This window comes from Arachis hypogaea, chromosome 17, assembly GCF_003086295.3.
Source record: "Arachis hypogaea cultivar Tifrunner chromosome 17, arahy.Tifrunner.gnm2.J5K5, whole genome shotgun sequence".
Taxonomy (NCBI): domain Eukaryota; kingdom Viridiplantae; phylum Streptophyta; class Magnoliopsida; order Fabales; family Fabaceae; genus Arachis; species Arachis hypogaea.
The window spans coordinates 30,795,050-30,814,595 of record NC_092052.1 but is presented as its reverse complement, the minus strand read 5'-3'; the positions used below and the strand labels follow the sequence as shown (position 1 = coordinate 30,814,595).

At 35.3% G+C, this 19,546-nt stretch overlaps 1 protein-coding gene across 1 annotated transcript; it reads left to right on the top strand.

The window, feature by feature from the left end:
* The first annotated feature begins 8,848 nt into the window (after positions 1 to 8,848).
* On the top strand, positions 8,849 to 9,619 carry LOC140180556 (uncharacterized). Its single transcript, XM_072221781.1, has one exon. It carries the CDS (start codon positions 8,849 to 8,851, stop codon positions 9,617 to 9,619), a length of 771 nt encoding a protein of 256 aa, XP_072077882.1.
* The last annotated feature ends 9,927 nt before the right edge of the window (positions 9,620 to 19,546 follow it).

Genomic DNA, 19,546 nt, shown 5'->3' with positions numbered 1-19,546 from the left:
CCAGGAAGGGGGCAGAAGGCTGGCGTTGGACGCTAAGTTTAGGCCTTCTAATCCAAAGCAAAGTATGGACTATTATATATTGATGGAAAGCTCTAGAAGTCAGTTTCCATAGCTATTGATAACGCTTTATTTAGACTTCTGTATCTCCAGAAAAGCTCTTCCGAATGCAAGGAGGTCAGATCTAGACAACATCTGTAGTGCTTTCTCTGTCTCTGAATCAGACTTTTGCTCCAGCTCCTCAATTTCAGCCAAAAATTACCTGAAATTGTGCAATGAATCAGACTTTTGCTCCAACTCCTCAATTTCAGCCAAAAATTACCTGAAATTGTGCAAAAACACACAAATTCAAAGTAGAATCCAAAAATGTGAATTTAACACTAAAACCTGTAAAAACTTAATAAAAAATAAACAAAGCATACTAAAAACTATATGAAAACTATGCCAAAAAGCGTATAAAATATACGCTCATCAGGGTCCAACTCGCTATGAGGACATCAGAACTATCAATGGAGTTCTTTATCCATCTTTCAGAGACGCATGTTATGCACAAGGTTTATTAGATGATGATAAAGAATACATTGATGTAATAGAGGAAGCAAGTCATTGGGATTCAGGGGAGTACCTAAAGAAGCTATTTACAATTCTTATGGCATCTAACTCAATGGAGAGACCAGAGCATGTATGGCAAAATACATGCAAGATGCTTGGTGATGAGATCCTACATAGGCAAAGAAGATTACTCGATAATCCAGTTTAGTATTACGAAACCATATTCCTAAGAATGTAAAACTATATTTGGAAGATTGTATATGCTAACACTATAAAATTCTTTTAAGAAGGAATGCCTAAACAAAATGATATACAAATTGGGTTATAGATTTTTGAGATGAAAGAAACCATTATCAAGTCATGGTATAGTTTTCAATCTTTAGTTAGTGTACTTAGTAAAGGATTAGCAATTGAAAATACGCTTATCAAATATGTAGAATTTAGTCCTGGTGTATCCAAGAATGGGCAATTCCAGCATAAAATATTTTTATGATCGTATGCTTGAAGTTTTCTATCCTTGATAGCAAAGAATCATTATTAGTAAACAAGAGATTAGTGTAAGGATATCAAAGAGACAATATGTAATTGAATAGATGAGATTAATCAGAAATAATTATTGTGACTAGGGGGATAAATGCTAACAGAACATGAATGTAATAAAACATAAGCATGTTTTATACCTAACAAAGAAGAGATTATTCTCCACACATTATCCAAATTTTTAAAGTAGTATTTATAATTAGGGGGATCTTAAATAGGGTATGCCACCATGATATGAAACTTGATTAGAAATATAACTCATCAAACAAGTCATATGCATATACACTTTTGTAAATTAGGTCAACAAAGTATATCTTACCTTAGCTCGAGTTTGTAACTTGGGTCGACCACACTTGATGATTATGTGTTCGCATAATGCTTGATTTTGTAGATACTACTGTCAGCTACTTACCTGTAGAACATAAAACACTTCTCATGACATATACATTATGTGCAAAAAGTTTTAAATAGCTTTTGCAATTGTATACATTTATATGACTGTCCAGATACACATGCTATACAAATTTCTTGAAAAATGAGTAATACAAATAATTTGTTGAGTTAAATCTTAAGTTTATTAGTATGGTTTGAATCATGATATACTGTGTAGAGGAGCCACACCTGCATAAAATAGAAGCAAACAAATTGCGTACTACTTAATTAGTGTTAGAAAAAAATTTCCAAATTACTTCAAGCTAATTTAATAGGAAACTGATAATTTTGGGATAAAGATCTTAATTTTGTATTAAATGTTGTAGTAAATTTCAAATTCAATTGTGCATTTAATTTTACTAGATATATTAATAGTATATAATTGTAACGAATTCAATATTTATTCCCATCTTTATCATGCAATTTTTGTTTTAGGATACCCCCATATCCTAAATCTGATGCATCTGTTTCCACAATCTTGAAAGCATGAGGAACAGGTAGGTAAAGACAAGGAAGATTGCGAACTTTGGTTTTAAGAAATCTGATAATATCATAATGTTTGTCTGTCCATGGTGGAGGATTTTTCTTAAGCCTATCATGGAGAGGCTTAATGAGATTGTTAAGATTTGGGATGAAATCTGAGACATAATTGAGACATCCTAGGAACCTCTGGAGCTGAGGTTTATCAAGAATATAATCTGGAAACTTCTCTGCAAACAAAATCGATCTTCAATTGGAGTTATAGTTCCTTGGAAAATCATGTGACCAAGAAAACGGATTTTTGTTTGGAAGAGAACAATTTTTTATTTAGAGACAGCAAGACCATTTTTTTGGATGATGTACATAAAGGTTTTGACATGCTTGAAATGTTCATCTAAAGTTTGGGAAAAGATTAAAACATCATCAATATAAACAATTGCAAAGTTTGAGTATAGGTTGAAAATGTCGTTCATGATTTTTTGAAATTCAGATGGGGCATTTTTCAAACCAAAAGGCATTACATTCCATTCATATTGGCCGAATGGAACTGTAAATGCTGTTTTATATTGGTCTGATTCTGTGATTTGGATTTTCCAAAAACTGGATTTCATATCAAATTTTGAAAAAATATTTGCTGAGTTTAATCTATTAAGCAAATCCTTTTTGTTTGGGATAGGATAACGAATCCATTGCAAAACTTGGTTCAAAGGTTTGTAATTGATGATAAGTCTAGGAGTTCCTCGTTCTATTTCAGCTTGTTTATTAACATAAAACACAGAACAGGACCAAGGACTCTTGCTAGGACGAATTAATCCTTTATCCAAAAGATCTTTAATTTCTTTTTGACAATGCTGCAAAAGCTGCTCATTCATCTGAATAGGGCGGGCTTTTGTAGGAATTTTTGATTCCTTGAAATCCTTTTCATATGGAAGATCAACATTGTGTTCTTTCCTATTCCAGAAGGCGTGAGGCAAATCAGAACAGATAAACTTTTCAATTTGATTTGAAAGAATTTTGATCTTATCTTGAGTCTTTGGTTGGGAAAGTTGTGACTCAAGGGTTTTGAAAGAGATTTCTTCTTTTAAAAAGCAAATCTGTTTGGTTTTGGATTCAATAAGGTTTAGAGATTTCTGTTTTGGCGAGTCTAGGAACTCAAAGAAAGTTACCTGTCCTCCCACAAAAGAGGTTAGTCCAGGAAAATCTGCTAGATATGGAAACAAAAGGATTATGAAAGGTGTCCCCAAGACTACATCATTTTTGATATTCTTTGCTATAATAAATTTGGTGGGAATTCTAAGATTACCCTTTTCAACAAAAACATTAGTTAGTTTGAAATTGATACTTAGCCTTTCACCCGTTATTGAGCTAAGGCATTCAGTAGACTTTTCGAAATATTTTGTGGGGATTAGACCTTCCTTAATACAGTTTGAATCCGCACCTGAGTCAAAGAGTGCGATGGTGTCGAAAACAAAATCTTTAACGACAATTCGAACATGAACACGATGCTTCATAAAAGAGAATACATTTATTATTCTCAAAATTTCTTTTCCCTCACTGTCGCTAGAAATTTTATTTTCTTGTTTCTTAGAACACTCAGTTTGGTTTAAAAGAGAATCAAGTTCTTCATCATCAGACTCTTCTTGTTGCATTATCTGTGAGAGAATGATTTGATGATTGTCTTGATTTCTTTTGATTTCCTGGATTTCTCTCTTAAGGTTAACCTCTGTTTGGAGATCCTGGATGGTTATGGGATGAATAACTTGTTTTTCTAATTTTTTGAAGATAGGCTTGACGTCATATTTATTGCTAAGGACCAAATTTTTGGATTTTTTCTCCTTTTGTAAAGATCTTTTCAATTTCAAAAGGAAGTCTTTCTTTTGTTCTGGATTGTCAATAGCCTCGATAGCATCAAATAAGAGATCTTGGTCCTTGGATAAAACATTAATTTGCTTGACATCTGAATCTGAGGATGATTCAATGTCATCGACTTGGATGTTATTGATATCATCCGAAGATTCTGGGCCAGAATCATTCTCTGAGCTTTCTAACAAAAGATTATTAATCTGTTTCTCAATCAGAGGATCAAGGTTTAGATTATTAATATTTCCTTTTAGCTGACAGTATTTGCTAATATGTCCTGGTTTCTTACATGTATAGCAAATAATGGGGTTTTTTTGTGGGTAGTTTTGGAAATTCTTTTGGAAACCTTTTTCATTTTTAGGATTTTGAAAACTTTTTCTGGATCTTCTGAAATTCTTTTCAAGATTAGGTTTAAAAACTTTTCGATTGGATGGTCTTTTAGATTTCCTTAGATGACAAGCAGGAAGACCAAATTGTTCACAGAAAGTTCCCAGATCAATACGATTTTGGGTTTTCTCACGAACAAGTTGCCTTTGGATTTTATCATCTTGACAAATCTTCAGAGCAACCTTTTGGACAAAAGAAATGAGTTGACCAGAACTTAACTCGTCATAGGGTATTATCCCGTCTGGGGTTAAGCTACGAATTTTGTCCCTTACTTTATCTCCCAGGGATTTGGGGAGTCCAGCAAGGAATTTTTCTTTCCAGAAAGGTTGTTGACTATCTTCTCTGGTATAGACTCTAGTAAGAAAGGTGTCCTTATACCATCGAAAGTCAGACAAAATTTTGCATCTGAGATTGGAAAGCAGTTCAGCAGATCTGTCTTTCCAAAGAGATGGATCACCTATGAAGTGGCTTGCTATGGTAAAGATTAAGGTGTTGACCGCATCAGGGATAGGTTCCCCGTCTTCTCCAATGATGGGTTTGTTCTGATCATTGAATTTTATGGCAGAAAAGATTGAGTGTTTTTGGTTATCAGAAAGGTAGTTATCCCACCATCCTTTGAGTTGACCACTGAACCCGGAAACAATAACATTCGCTATTGCTTCTTCAGAAGTTTCATGGGCTTCTTGATAGGCTGTGCCTACCATTGTCATATGCTGAAGCATACTCATGATATTATATTCGATTTTGCCGTCTATGTTCCATTCATAGACATTATTGGCATTGAAGCTGACAAAACCTAGTTCTCTTTCTTCAAGAGCTAGATCCGGAGCGGATACTCGATTATAACCATACGCAGAAGGTTTGGTTAAACCCTTATACTTGGTTAGAGAGTTGGTCATAATAGGGCTGACCTTAAGGGATGACTTGCCAGAATCATCACTTTGCTCGGAGGAAGATTCATTGGACTCATGGCCAAGGGCATTAATGGCTTTGGATGAGCGAGTTTGAACACGAGAAGTGGATTCACCAGATTTTATAGGAGTTTCAGGGACAGTGGTGAAACGATTTAAAAGTTGGTCAATCTTTTGAATGACTTCTGAATCACCAGATTGTTGTTTTAAAATGGAGGTTTTAAGACTTTGATTTGCCCTGCTACTTATTTTGAAAGGTTTAAAAAGTGGTTTCTCAATACTTTTAGAAGTAGAGGCTTCAGAAACATTTTTCAAAGAGAAAGTAGATCCTGAAGATGAAAGGTTGTCACCCAAGCATTGTAAAAATCTATTGGTATAATTTGATTGTTCAATGAGATATTTAATATCTTTTGGGGCGACAGCTTCATCTACGTTCTTTGATTTAAAAGGAGAGGCCATAACAGGGTTATGTCCTTCCGTATTTGAAATAATAAAAGCTCCTTTTGGAGGAAACTCAGATCTGACTAAGTTTCCATCTTTGACTTTCCAAGTTGAAATAACATTTGCTGAAAGTGAAGTTTGTTTGGTTTTGAAAGGATAATCAATATCATTTTTGATGGAATAAGCATGAAACCATTCAAAGAAAGGAATATGAATTTTGACCACATTTAGAAAATTGTAGTACTTTTCTTTGAATGATGAGATTTGAGCAGCTGTATAAGTACGTAAATACCATTCTCTGTGGAGGTCATACTCCTCATAGTAAAGGTTTTTACGTAAATCTTCTCTATTTATAACAAATTTTGTGCTACTCATGGGTACCATCATTCACAGAAGAATATGTTGGAGATTGAATGGAAGATTGTACTTTAATTTCAATATCATCATCCGAGTGTCTATCCTCGGTTTGATAAACTGCTTGAGAAATGTTTGAATTATTTTCAAATCCCGAAATATTAATTTCAGAATGTACGGGTTTTGAGATTTTTGAAAACTGAGATTGAGAAGTAACGGAAAAGACCTTCTTGCCAAAGCAAAATCATTGGATGTTCCTGCTTCTGACCTGAAGGAAAAAGAGTTTCGTCTGTCAAAGAAAATCTATACTTTTTCTGATTCATCCTGTTTTATTTCTAGTAAGAGAGGTGCTTGTCTAGGTTGTGTTGGTATAGCTCTGTCAATAGACCATGATTGGGGGAGATCAATTTCATCCCACCTTATGAGCCTTGGGATCATGACGTTGGCCTTTGTCATGTCAGTGACAAACAAAGTAGTTTCACGATCTTGGGATTTAAGAAGGACTCTAGAATTACAAGTGTTCATGACTTTGTATTGAATCCTATATATTAAAGCAGCTGGAATGGATCCTTCCTTCATGTTAAGACCATGAATTTGGATGTTTAGGAAAAGAGAGTCAAGAATGTTAATGTCTAACAAGCTGACCGTTTTATTTGGGAAACAGTTGAAGTAAACTGGACCGTGTCCTATACTTGTTTCAACTGTTCCAATAAGGGAGTCTTGGAAGTCATTGTGTCTAATATCTCTAAGACACATGAGAATAGAAGCATTCAAACCTTCTTGGATGAGAGGTTTGACAGCAACTTGGACACACCCTATGTGAAGATATCTGTAGTGACGGGCATGTTCTCTGACAGATTGTTTGGTCAAAAGATGGAATTCCTCACCGGACTCTGGTCCCAAAGGAATGTTGTTTTCAACGGTTTTGATGATATAGTCTGATTTTCTTTTGTCATCGTCAGGGACGTATAATTCATCTTGGGGGATTTTGGGTATTTCCCAATTGTCAATGGCTTGATTGATATCTTCGAAACAGACTTCTTCTTCAAAGATGTAATGTTTGGGAGAGAGTTCCTCAGGACGAGTAACTTTCTCAGTGAGGGGATTGGAGGAGGAATGGGTTGGAGAGGTGGAGGAGGAAGATGGAGAAGAAAAGGAAAGACGTCTAGAAAGAGAGCGGAAGAGTTTAGACATATTTTCATAAAATCTGATATCATTGCCCTCCTTTGGTTCAGTAAGAACATGTATATTATCACTAAACTATCACTCAAATTTTTGAATCTGGAGTTTTTAACTCTTTTTTTTTTTTGAAATCCTTTAAATCCATAGCCACCAAGGGTTCTTACGTTTGGATCTTATCACTTTCAAGGACATCGTCAAATTAGCCTTACTGCCTAAATGACAGGGTCTTACTGCTATAGTCTCTTTGAGTGGTAAGATTAAACAGCATGTACTTCCAGATTTAAAGCATTATTTTCTTATGTACATGAACAGTAAATAAGAATATGAACAGTAAATTCCCAGATCCATGAACCTCAGAGATAGTTTAATGATAATATTAATATTCCTACTTCTCCATCAGGCTCTGATACCAGATGTCCCGGTGCGGATCAAGGAGAGAAAGAGGAAGAAGGCGAGAAAGTAAAAGTCAGTAACAATGCAGTATGAGATGCAAGAACAAGAAAGTAGATATGAAGTTAGATGCATCGGTAGTCTACACGCATATGCAAGTTAGTATGATGTTAGATGCGGTGGTAGTCCGCACGCATATGCAAATGCAGATGCAGGAAATGTAAAATGAAGAACACGAAATTAAAGAACTAGATCAAACTTTTATTGAAGGATTGAGATTGAAAAGGAAAGAAGAGGGAAGAAGAAGAGCTGGAGAGCTTACAAGGGAACTCTCAGAGCTTCTCTCTCTAACTTCTCTCTATATTATGTAAAACTGAAGGGTGCCTCACAATGAGAACAAGGCCTCCTTTTATAGCTAAAGATTCTACTATTTCTACAGTACAAGTGAAGATAACCGGTACTATTTCTACAGTATAGGTTTTGATTTTTGTGATTACATATATTTTGAGATTGATTAGTTATATATATATTCATGGAGCAATTTGTTTAACACATGCCAGGAGACTCCCCTTTCATTTAATTTTGAATAGTTGATAAGATAAGTTATTCAAAAATAGTGGTGTATTCTTCACATGCTATGAAGTTGAGTTACATGGATGAATATAGAATTGAGATTTGTATTTAAAATAAGTTATTGATTAATTGAACAGAAAAATTGTATAGCATGAGAAGACAATTACAAAGTTTTTATTATAAAACAACTATCTACTAAAGAAACAGTATATTACATGTATATTGTCAACATCTTTACCATCCATTGGATATGTATATGATAAAGTTAAAAATATTGATAATAAATCAATATAGATATTATTTTTCTATAGACATTGTAATAAATTTAGAAGAAATCAATTTTGGTTTCAATTTAGGTGTAGTTTCATGGCATCCTAACCTGTATATCTCACTTACTAGCCTTACATTTTTATTTCATATAGACACACTTGAATAGTTTTCTTTTACTACAAGTCAAATTAGCCTAATGATTTCTATTATGTACAGCTCTACAACTAGCGGAAGAAGAGGCGAAGGATTTAACTCTTATAGATATTGAAAATAAATTGAAGAGTTATAACAAGAGCCTAAGAGATTACGCATCCATGCCATATCCTGATATGGACACATCTTTCCACCAGTTGATGTCAAGTGGGATAAATCGTCTTATAACTAATGAGCTTTGATATGATAGGAAAAAATTAGCTGTTGAGCACGCTGCTTATTTGCAACAGTTAACTAATGAACAGAGTGCAGTGTATAAGACAATAATGGAAGCTGTTGACAGTGGTAAAGGTGGTGTTTTCTTCTTATATGGATATGGTGGAATTGGTAAAACATTTGTTTGGAAGACTTTATCTTCTGCCCTAAGATCTAGGGGTCAAATTGTATTGACTGTTGCATCAAGTGGCATGGCATCGTTATTATTACCAGGTGACAGGACAGCACATTCACGATTTGCAATTCCATTAAATCTTGATGAGTTTTCAACATGCAACATCAAACAAGGAAGTTCTTTGGCAGAGTTGATAATAAAGGCAAAACTCATTATAAGGGATGAAGCTCCCATGGTAAACAGACATTGTATTGAAGTACTGGATAAAACAATGCGAGATATCTTGAGGTTTAGCAACAATGATAGTCAAGAACAACTGTTTGGAGGGAAGACAATGGTTTTTGGAGGTGATTTTAGACAAATACTACCTATGATACCTAAAGGAAGCGGGGAAGATATTGTAAATGCTACCATTAATTTATCCTACATCTGGGATGGTTGTAAACTATTAACACTCACGAAAAATATGAGATTAAGAGCTGACCATACTACTGAAGAAAAAAATAGTCTAAAAGAGTTTGCTGACTGGATACTAGCAATAGGTGATGGAAAATGCGGTATAGATAAGGATGGAGTTGAAAAATTTTTTATCCCCAATGATATCCTCATTAGTGATTGGGATGATCTTATAGTTTCCATTTGTAAAGCAATCTATCCAGAATATGTGAGCAATTCAAATTCAAATCAAGGATCACTAGAGGAATGAGCCATTCTTGCACCAACACTACATATTGTTGACGAAGTTAACAACTACATGATGAGTCTCAATCCAGTTAAATCATATACATACTTCAGTTCTGATAAAGCATGCCAAACCGAAACCAATAATGACATTATGGCTTCAATTCATACACCAGAGTTCTTAAACATCATAAAATGTTCTGGTGTGCCAAGTCATGAGCTAACTCTCAAGGTGGGTACACCTATTATGTTACTTAGGAATATTGATCACTAAGGTGGTTTATGCAACGGGACAAGGTTAGTTTTAACTAAGCTTGGAAAGCACATAATAGAAGCAAGAAGGCTATCAGGAACTGCCAGCAACCAAAAGATTTTTATCCTAAAGATGACCCTATCTCCATCTGACCGCAGGATACCATTTAATTTCCAACGTAGACAATTTCCTATAATGATATCGTATGCAATGACAGTTACAAAAGTCAGGGTCAATCATTAGCAAAGGTTGGTCTCATCCTAAAGAAACTAGTTTTTACACATGGTCAACTGTATGTTGCGGTGTCCAGGGTCACAAATAAGAATGGGCTCAAGATTCTAATTGTCATGATGGACATGAGGACAATGAAATAAACAGTGTTGTTTTCAAGGAAGTTTTCAGAAATGTTGTGGACATCTGATTTAGACTTAAAGTTGAGGTATACTTATATGAAGTTAAATTTTTTCATAACGTTTTTCTCTTTCATTAGTACTATTATTGCTTTATAGGTCCACGGAAAATAAACTATTATGATGTTATTCTATAAAATTATATTGATTAATTTTTTAAGATACTAAATTATTTGGTAGAAACTTATTTTGGGTTTCCATGTGAATGACTAAAACACTTTTTGCAATAGTTACATTTTAGGGTATGATGAAATATTTCTCCAACCCATAAATTTTTAGTACAGATATGTTATAGGGGTTAATGTTCAAATACCTTTTCCTTATGACACAAGACGGTGATAGCATTGAAGGTACACCATCTAGCTACATTACCAAAGCCTAGATGATCACTGCCTTGGATATCATTTTTGAGTATGTGAAATTGGTTCTACTTTTACATGCAATTATAGTGCGGACATTGCATTCCCAGCATAATGGGTATTGTAATCATTTCAAGTTTGATTTGCTTTTAAATACTTCATCATTCAAGTATAATGTTAACTGAACTATTTAAATGTTTTTGACCGACCTGAAGTGATTTTGATTCATATTAGATTACCGACGGTGTAATTTTAGGATTCACATTTTACTATTAAAATTTACTCTATGAAATATTGACTTTGAAATCTGTAGAGTCTCACTCATTTCAGGTTTTATACCTTCTAATACTTGATTGTATAATAATATAAAGTAGCAAACAACTTCAAATTAAGTTATGTTTTCAATGTCTGTAAAATAATCGACTTCTTTCGCCTAGGCTTATAATTAGTATTCGGTTATGATTACTCTCTTATCAGTAATACTTTGTAGATGCTTAAGTCTTCAATAAGTCTTTTTATTTTTTGTTTGGAGGGGGGTTCGGGTTGGAGTAGGGGTGGGGGTTGTGGTCCGTTTGTTATTTATAGATATATCTCCTCCTAAATAATAACAGGGTTGCATAAGTCTTTGTTCAATTAGTTCTACTTTTGTACATGAAATTAGTGATACTAGCATTGTTTTGCAAGGCTATTTTCAATGTATGCAATATAATTTTAAGTATCTTTCTAGCCTCAAAACCATCAAAGAGTGTTATAATGTATCACCTATCGATGAACTTGAAAGGAAGCATTAACATGAAGACATTTTCCTCCTTTTAACTGCAAATTGAATCAGGAGTTGAGTATTTCATACAATGATAATGTCAATGAGTTGGCTAAATAGAATCTATGTAGTTAATTAGCTACAGGTTATCCTTGGATAAGATTAATAAATCATAAATTCAGTGCTTACCCAAACATTATGCCTTTATGTCTGCAGTTGCAAAAATGCATTCAGTTGTCTGGACACCGAACATCTGGTGAAGAATATACGACAAACAATGATGGGTTGTTCATGAAAGGTGAATAAGAAATGGACATTGGTGGATCATATGAAGGATGGTAAAAAAATGCCCATGTATAAAAAGAAATGTTCCTGGCAAAAATATTATCCAGCCAATAAATGAGTTCTCCCTTCCCAATCATGAGATGTGATATGATTCTGCATACACATTTGCTATGTGATATTAACCATGCTAATGTGATAGTGACAAGGAAAAGTAGTATAACTGACCCACAGGTGCTAAAATTTAATTTTCTAATGTACCACACTGTTACATTTCCCAAATTCACAATTATTTTGAAATCAAACGAGTAACATTTACCAGGTATCACTATCAAATATTCATTTATAAGAGAGGTGGAGTGTGTGCAAAAAAAGGACTCTATGATAGACCATCAAATAATAGAATTCATTGACATAACTAGATCCAAAGAAAAATAAAAAGTAGAAAATAATCCGAGTAACAGAATGCCATGTGAGGGATGACCTGAAAGAACTTGGAGAAGCACAAGGGAGATGGCTGATGAGGTTGCTTTGCTGCTCCATTAGAAGCATTGGTTGCCACTGTCAAAATCTCTCAAGCTCAAATTCTAAACTAAATTACAAACATTCAACACTTATTATGAGCCTTTGCACACATTAATTAGTTGAAAAAAATCAAAACTTCATGAACCAAATCAAATTGAAACCAACCAAATGGCCAAAGAGATAGTCGCACTCACTTAAGTAACAATCATTGGAAGCGAGAAAGAGGGAGGAAAAGAGAGAATAGACCTGACTTAAGCAGAGAGAAAGATCAATCCACTACCCCATTTCACAAGCCTGACACAAAGATCTATGATTAGAATACCGTTTTATAGTAAGAATAGCAGATTCAGCAATTGAGGTTTCTCCTACTACCATACACAAAACCATAATTTTCTTTTTAAATTACTTAATTACATATCAATAGGTGAGGAAAGAAAGAAAAATCTTGAAACTTTTGGAACCTTCAATCTCACGGAAAGTTAAGTTGAATAACAATCATGAAAGCTCCAAGGCTATTACATGGAAACCCAAAAGGCTGGCATCATACCAAACTAAAAAAGAATATAAAAATAAGCTAAACAAAGTACTCAAAGACCACAATTGAATCTTTTTTTTAGTCACCTACTGAATACTGTCCATGGGTTTTACTTTTTCTGTTTTGATTTTGATTACGAATCATTTGCCTCTGTTGGACCTCAATGATTCATCAAAGAGCACCCAATCAACAATCTTCGTAGTTCATCTCTCCCTGGCCACAACAAAGCAGATTCAAATATCCTAAAGGAGATTATGGACAAAAATAAAAATCCGAGGGAAGTTAGACACTAGATGGTAGGAATCAATAAAAGGCATAGGTATAAAAATTTATCATGAATACCACATTCAATTTGTTAAAAATTTTTAGAGACACCGTCAGTTACCTTTCAAGTTACTGAATGGAAGATCAAAGTAGGCTGAGACAAATGTGATCGGCAATAAATTAAAAAACTATTAATATTTGATTAACTGAAGGAGGTTGACCATAGCACCCCATCTTTTTCCAACACACCATACAAAAGGAGATATAAGGATTGGCAATAGAGACTTTTGTTGTTTGTTGATGTGGTAGGAAGAGATTTTGGTAGGGAGTTTAGTGCACCGCTGAGAACAGTAGGTAGATATACTGATTAGGTTGTAAACCATAATTAATAACCTTTTGTTGGGCCCAAATTCCTCATGGGCCATAAATATTAAACGTTAAATATATAAATCCTAACACTGTTACTGAAACTGCTATCTATTTATGATGTTACAAAATCTCTAATCTCTTGCTATGACAAATATATATATATATATATATATATATATATGAATCCAAACTTTATAAATGAGCAGGGATGAGATCAAAAGCATACCACGAAAAGTAAATTTAGGTTTCTTGTAACACCCCGTTACCCTAAGCGTTACCTCTAGCCGTAAAGCGAAGGATAACAAGATGTCATGACAGTTCTAAAACTTATAATATATAATATATGTCCAAGAATTTATATAACTAGAAGCCCGATAAAAGAATAAAGCTCAAAGTCGCATAAAGCAGAATTACAAAACGCGAAGTGTTCACACACGATAACTAAACGCGTAGGCACAAACAGAATAAGACATAATAACTATAAAACCTTGTAGATAGCTCCAGGATACACAAGGTAATCATTGAATATATATATATATATATATATATATATATATATATATATATATATATATATATATATATATATATATATATATATATATATATAAGTATGATATACAAAAGAGGACTAGTAACAGCCTGCGAAGTTTAGGCCAGCTAGTCTAACTGAATGCAACAGAGTTTTGAAGTTAAAAACAGCAACAACCTATCTCTTAAAGTTTTCAGAAATAAAGCCTCTAAGGCAACAAGGTTATATAAATGCAAAGGAGGAGAGAAAATACTACAACAAATAATCAAAATACAGAGACAACAAAAGATCCTCCGCTCTGTCACCATCCGTAAACTCACCAAGGTAGGTTGCGACCTGCATCTGAAAAACAACAACAACATATGGTATGAGAACTGGAGGTTCTCAGTATGGTAACAGTACCCAATATGTAAGATGTAAGGTTCTGGGACGTCGAAGACAATCCTAGAACTTCACACCAAATAGATATTCAAGCTTAACAATAAATAAACTAAACCATAAACATTAAACATGGTTATTTAAACTTAGGGGATTTCTAACTAAAACTAGTCACCGCTGTCCCACAGCCTTCACCAACCTACCCTCCGTACAATCCCATCGCAACCACCTACCTAGCCTCCTCAGCACCAGGCAATCACAGATAATGCAAGCAGGAAATACACAGGTAATATTCATGTATAGCAAGTAATTCAAGAAGCAATTTGGCATATTATACATTTAGGCAAACTACAAGTAATCAAAGCAACCAAGAACATAAGAGATGCACATGATGAATGCCTGTCTTATTAACTATGATATCACATGTCGGTTATAGTGCCAAACCCGACACATAATCCGGTCGGCAACTCCTGGATTAGTCTCTCTATTGCGCATACTCAGGAGGAATAATTCCGAGGGATGAGTGTCCTACCACCTTCTCCTTTCAGAGGGAAACGCTCCGAGGGAAAGTACCCTACCACCTTCCTCTGGATGCCGCATGATTCCATTGGTTAGTGCCCTACCACCTTGCAACCAGAGAGAAAATGCATACTCAAGAGGAATAATTTTGAGGGATGAGTGCCCTACCACCTTCTCCATGAGTGAGAAATATGAGTGGGAAGCCTAGCTTCAACCCTCACATCCAAACATAGGCGGGAGACTGGCACAGCCCCTACGACGGAGAACAAAACATATCACAATCACATAATCAATCTCAGAGGCCACTGCTCATAGCATACTTCCGTTCATACCCATTCCAATAACCATAATCATTCATTTCCAAGTCTTAAACTCATTATCCATCCTCAATATCACAAGTTCATCATCAATATAGTACACCGTCAGATACCCAACTAGTCCATCCCCCCGTACACCAGAAACCTAAGTCTCCATCTTCTAACTTATTACCAGAAAATATCTAGTTAAACTCACTTATGGTACTTTCTATGTTTCAAAGCCTAAAAACAAGCTAAGGGATCTTAAACAAGCATTATGGAAGTTTACAAGCTTGTCGGAAAGGTAAAACGGTTAAAAACAAGGTTTTCATTGAAAAACAGGGCAGTGTGCGTACGCATAGAGTTGTGCGTACGCATAGAGTTGTGCGTACGCATGCCCAGAAGATTTTTCCCAGTTTGTGCATACGCATGATGTTGTGCGTACGCACAACTTGCAAAATTCGCAAGGTGTGGGTGCACACTAGAGTGTGCTAGCGCTCCCAACAGTAGGAATATCACTGTGTGTGCGTGTGCACCAGAATGTGCGTACGCACATTTTCAAAAATCACAGGGTGCACATGCGCACAAGGGTGTGAGTATGCACAAGTGAAAGCATAGACCCTATTTAGAGCATGCGCACAACAGTGGGCGTGCACACATAAACGAGAAATAAAAAATTCTGTAACATCACATAATTCAGATTTTTGACTCCAACTTCCAACGATCATATCTTTCTCTACAAAATCTATATCGTTTTTAAGCTCTTTGTATTATCTTTAATTTGATATAAAATTCATTAAATTTCAAAAACTGTAGTTCAAGATATGATCCGTCAAAGTTCACCAAAAACTGGTTTTTACCAAAAGTTCACTGGTTGTCAAACTTTCAAATTCACAACCAAACCAATTAAAAGCCTATTCAATTCTCCATAAAACACAACCAAATGCTATACGTTACCTTTCCATCACAATTCAACCAACTCAACACCTATATCAATCAATTCATCCCCCATAAACCCAACAATTCCACACTTTCCACATCAAGATACTAATATCAACCATTTTTTAACATAATCTCACTACTCATAAGTATCACTTATCCTATCTCAACATCAACAAACACCATAATTCATTATCAACCACACAATCATTTTATTCCACCCAACTTCATAATTCAACATCATCATTCACCATACTCATCACAATCATCAAAATCAATATACATCACATTTATCAACAATCAAATTCAATCCTATCCTATGGTTCACTGGCTTAAGTGTTAAAAAATATTACATATTACATAAAGGAAACCAAAACCATACCTTAGCCGATCTCCAATATGCATAACACACCAAAAAGTTGGATTCCACAAGCTTCCAAAAAGCCAAGGCAACTCTAACAAGTACCAAACCTCAAACTAACATCATATATATGTCAAAAATCAAAATCTTAGATTCACAAAAATAACTAAACACAAGGGTTTAGTGAGACTTTACCTTACCCAACGAGATTAGGGGTAAAACCCAACAATAATGCTAGATCACCCTTAAACAAACAAAATCATAAAATCTACTAAAAAACTGAACCCAAAACCATAGAAATGTTAGAGCAGGAAACTGGAGCTCGAGTATTGAGTTCTTATTAGAAAAACTTAGTTATAAACTAAGAGCTCGACGCAAACGGCTCGTCAATCGGAACTCCAGATCAAAAGTTATAGAGCTTTGAAGGAGGAGATGAATAGTGTCAACCGTCCTCTCCTCTGTTCACCATCAGCACCCCCCACTCTCTCCTTGGGCCCGGTTTGGGCCTGGTCCAACCCGTTAGTATTTTTGGTCCGTTTGGCCCACTTTGGACCAAAACCTTTAAGATTAGCGACCGGTTTTACATTCTAAATTATTTTTTTTCTTTCAAAACAATAACATAAATTTCCAAAATCTTATTTTTCAAAAATACGTGGTACCAGACAGACTAGAGCCGGTACTGCCGGCTTAAGCACCGGTACGCATGTTTACAAAAATCTTTTGCAAAAGATACATTTTTCAACTCAGAAAAATTCATTGAAATTAAATTTCACCTTTATATTTTAAAAAGAATAATTTTATATTTTCAAACCCATTTCGGACAATTAAATTATTATTTTATTAAAACGGTTTTACGTAAAAACTCCGGTTCTTACATCCTCCCCTCCTAATTAGGAATTTTGTCCCCAAAATTCGAATTGTAACACCCTAATTATCCTAAGCCTTCCCTCGCGTCATAAAGCAAAGGTTAATCAAAGGTTACGACAATTCTAAAACTATATATATATATAGAAAGAAATAATAATTCTAGAAGCCCGATGAAGAATTAAGCTCAAAAACAGAGTTTGAAAAGCGCAAAACGTTCACACGAAGCTATAAACTTAAGGCACAAGATATACATACAGATATCAAGACATATTTAGATATATAAGAGCAAAATATTTTAACCCGGTTGGCCCACCTTGGGCCAAAACCTTTAGAATTAGTGCCCAGTTTTCAATTCTAAAAGTTTTCCTAAGTTTTTCCTATTGTTTTTATTATTTTCATACAGTACCAGACAGACTTAAGCCGGTATTGCTGGCTAAAAGTACCGGTACGCGTTTTTACGCAATTTTTCACAGAAAATTTCATTTTTTTCACTCAGAAAAATTTACTAAATTCAAATATCACTGCTAAAATTCTAAATTACGACTTCTAATTTCTCGAACCTATTCTGAGCAATTAAATCATTATTTTGTATTATCTAAATGGTCAATTAAAATTACGGTTCTTACATTCTCCCCTCCTAATAAGGAATTTTGTGCCCCCGTCACTCTAATTATTTGTCCTTAAGAACCCAAATTACTCAGCCACATCCATCAAAAATTTCCTTCTCCATTGGTTCTTCTAACAAATCTCTAAGTTCTGTTATCTTGAACGGCGATATTACATATAATAGAACGAAGTCGAACCTTGATCCTAACAACATTCCATACCAATCCTATATGTTTACCTCACATCAGAGTATCTGATCCCATTGCATCACCCGCATCTAAGGCAAACACGCGGCCTGACTGTCAATTCTTACCCTCATCTCAGTTCCTCCCATGGCGGCAATACTTGGATATATGTCCAAGCTTTCCACAAGTAAAACACAGACGACTCCCCCTCATTCGGTGAAACTGAACATCGTTGTCCCTTTCGAAGTTCCCATCTCTTTTAAAGCTTTGCCCCCTTGGTGCAAGGTAATCGCCACGAGCTCGGTTGTCAATATAACCACGATTTCCTCTCGCCTCAGTTACCTTCTTAGCACAGTCCTCCATAACTCGCGCTTTGTTCACTAGTTCCGAGAACATCCTTATCTCCAAGGGAGCTACAGCAGTCATGTTGTCGTCCTTGAGATCTCCTTGGTACTTGAGACCTCCTTGGTACTTGATACATTTCTAACTCTCATAGGACTCAGGGGCTCCCTGACATACCCTTGAGAACCTTCAGAGTTCTTCAAATTTGCTTGTGTACTCTGTTATTGACAATGAGCCTTGCTTCAGCTGCATAAGCTCCAACTCTCTAGCTTCTCTTACGAATTCCAAAAAATACTTCTTGTAGAACGCTATCTGAAATACATCCCAAGGAATCTCAATATTCAGAAGTCGCAGCAACTGGCACTCTCCTTGCCACCAATGTTGTGCCTCACCTAACAGTTCATAGGCTGCAAACTCCACGTATTGGTTAGTTGGGACATGTGTGAGCCTGTAGTGCGCGCTCCATCGCTTGAAACCAGTTGTCCCTTCAGTTGAGTTGGTTAAACCTCTGAAAGTCAGTGGATGAACCTTCAGAAACAAAGCCAAAGTCATCGGAGTACCTCCCAAGTCATTACCGTCTCCGTCTCTATTTCCATTTTCATTCCCATTTCCGTTTCTATTTCTAGCTGGTTGACCTAATCTCTACACAACTTGCAAAGTCGCAACAAAATTTGCCTCCATAGTATTAGCTAGGTGGGCCATCACCACCAAAAACTCTCCATGGTTGTCGGCCGGTCGGTCATTATCAGTTTCTCCTCGTGTACGAGTACGACCTCGTCCGCGAGTAGCCATTAGGGATCCTGTCTACACCAAACAGTTGATATCAAGTAGGGCTGGCAATAGGCAGAGTAGGGTAGGTTTGGACTCTACCCTAACCCTACTCGCGGGTTGAAAACTTTTTTAAAATTCTACCATACCCTACCCGCGGGTTGAGAATTTCTCAACCCTAACCCTACCCGCACCCCAAAAGTTCTAAACCCTACCCGACTCGACCATACCCGCAGAAAAATAAAAAACTTTCAAGCAAATATAAAATTCAACCATTCCAAATTTTATACATATTACTAAAATAGAAATTAAAAAATTAAGTTCAAATTAAAACTAAAAATAATAAAATCTTAAAAAAATCTAACATAAAATTACAAATAATATGATTATCAACTAGTTTAG

What these genes read in the sequence shown, in the direction of transcription:
- LOC140180556 (XM_072221781.1), top strand. Translation starts at nt 8,849, where the DNA reads ATGGAAGCTGTTGACAGTGGTAAAGGTGGTGTTTTCTTCTTATATGGA.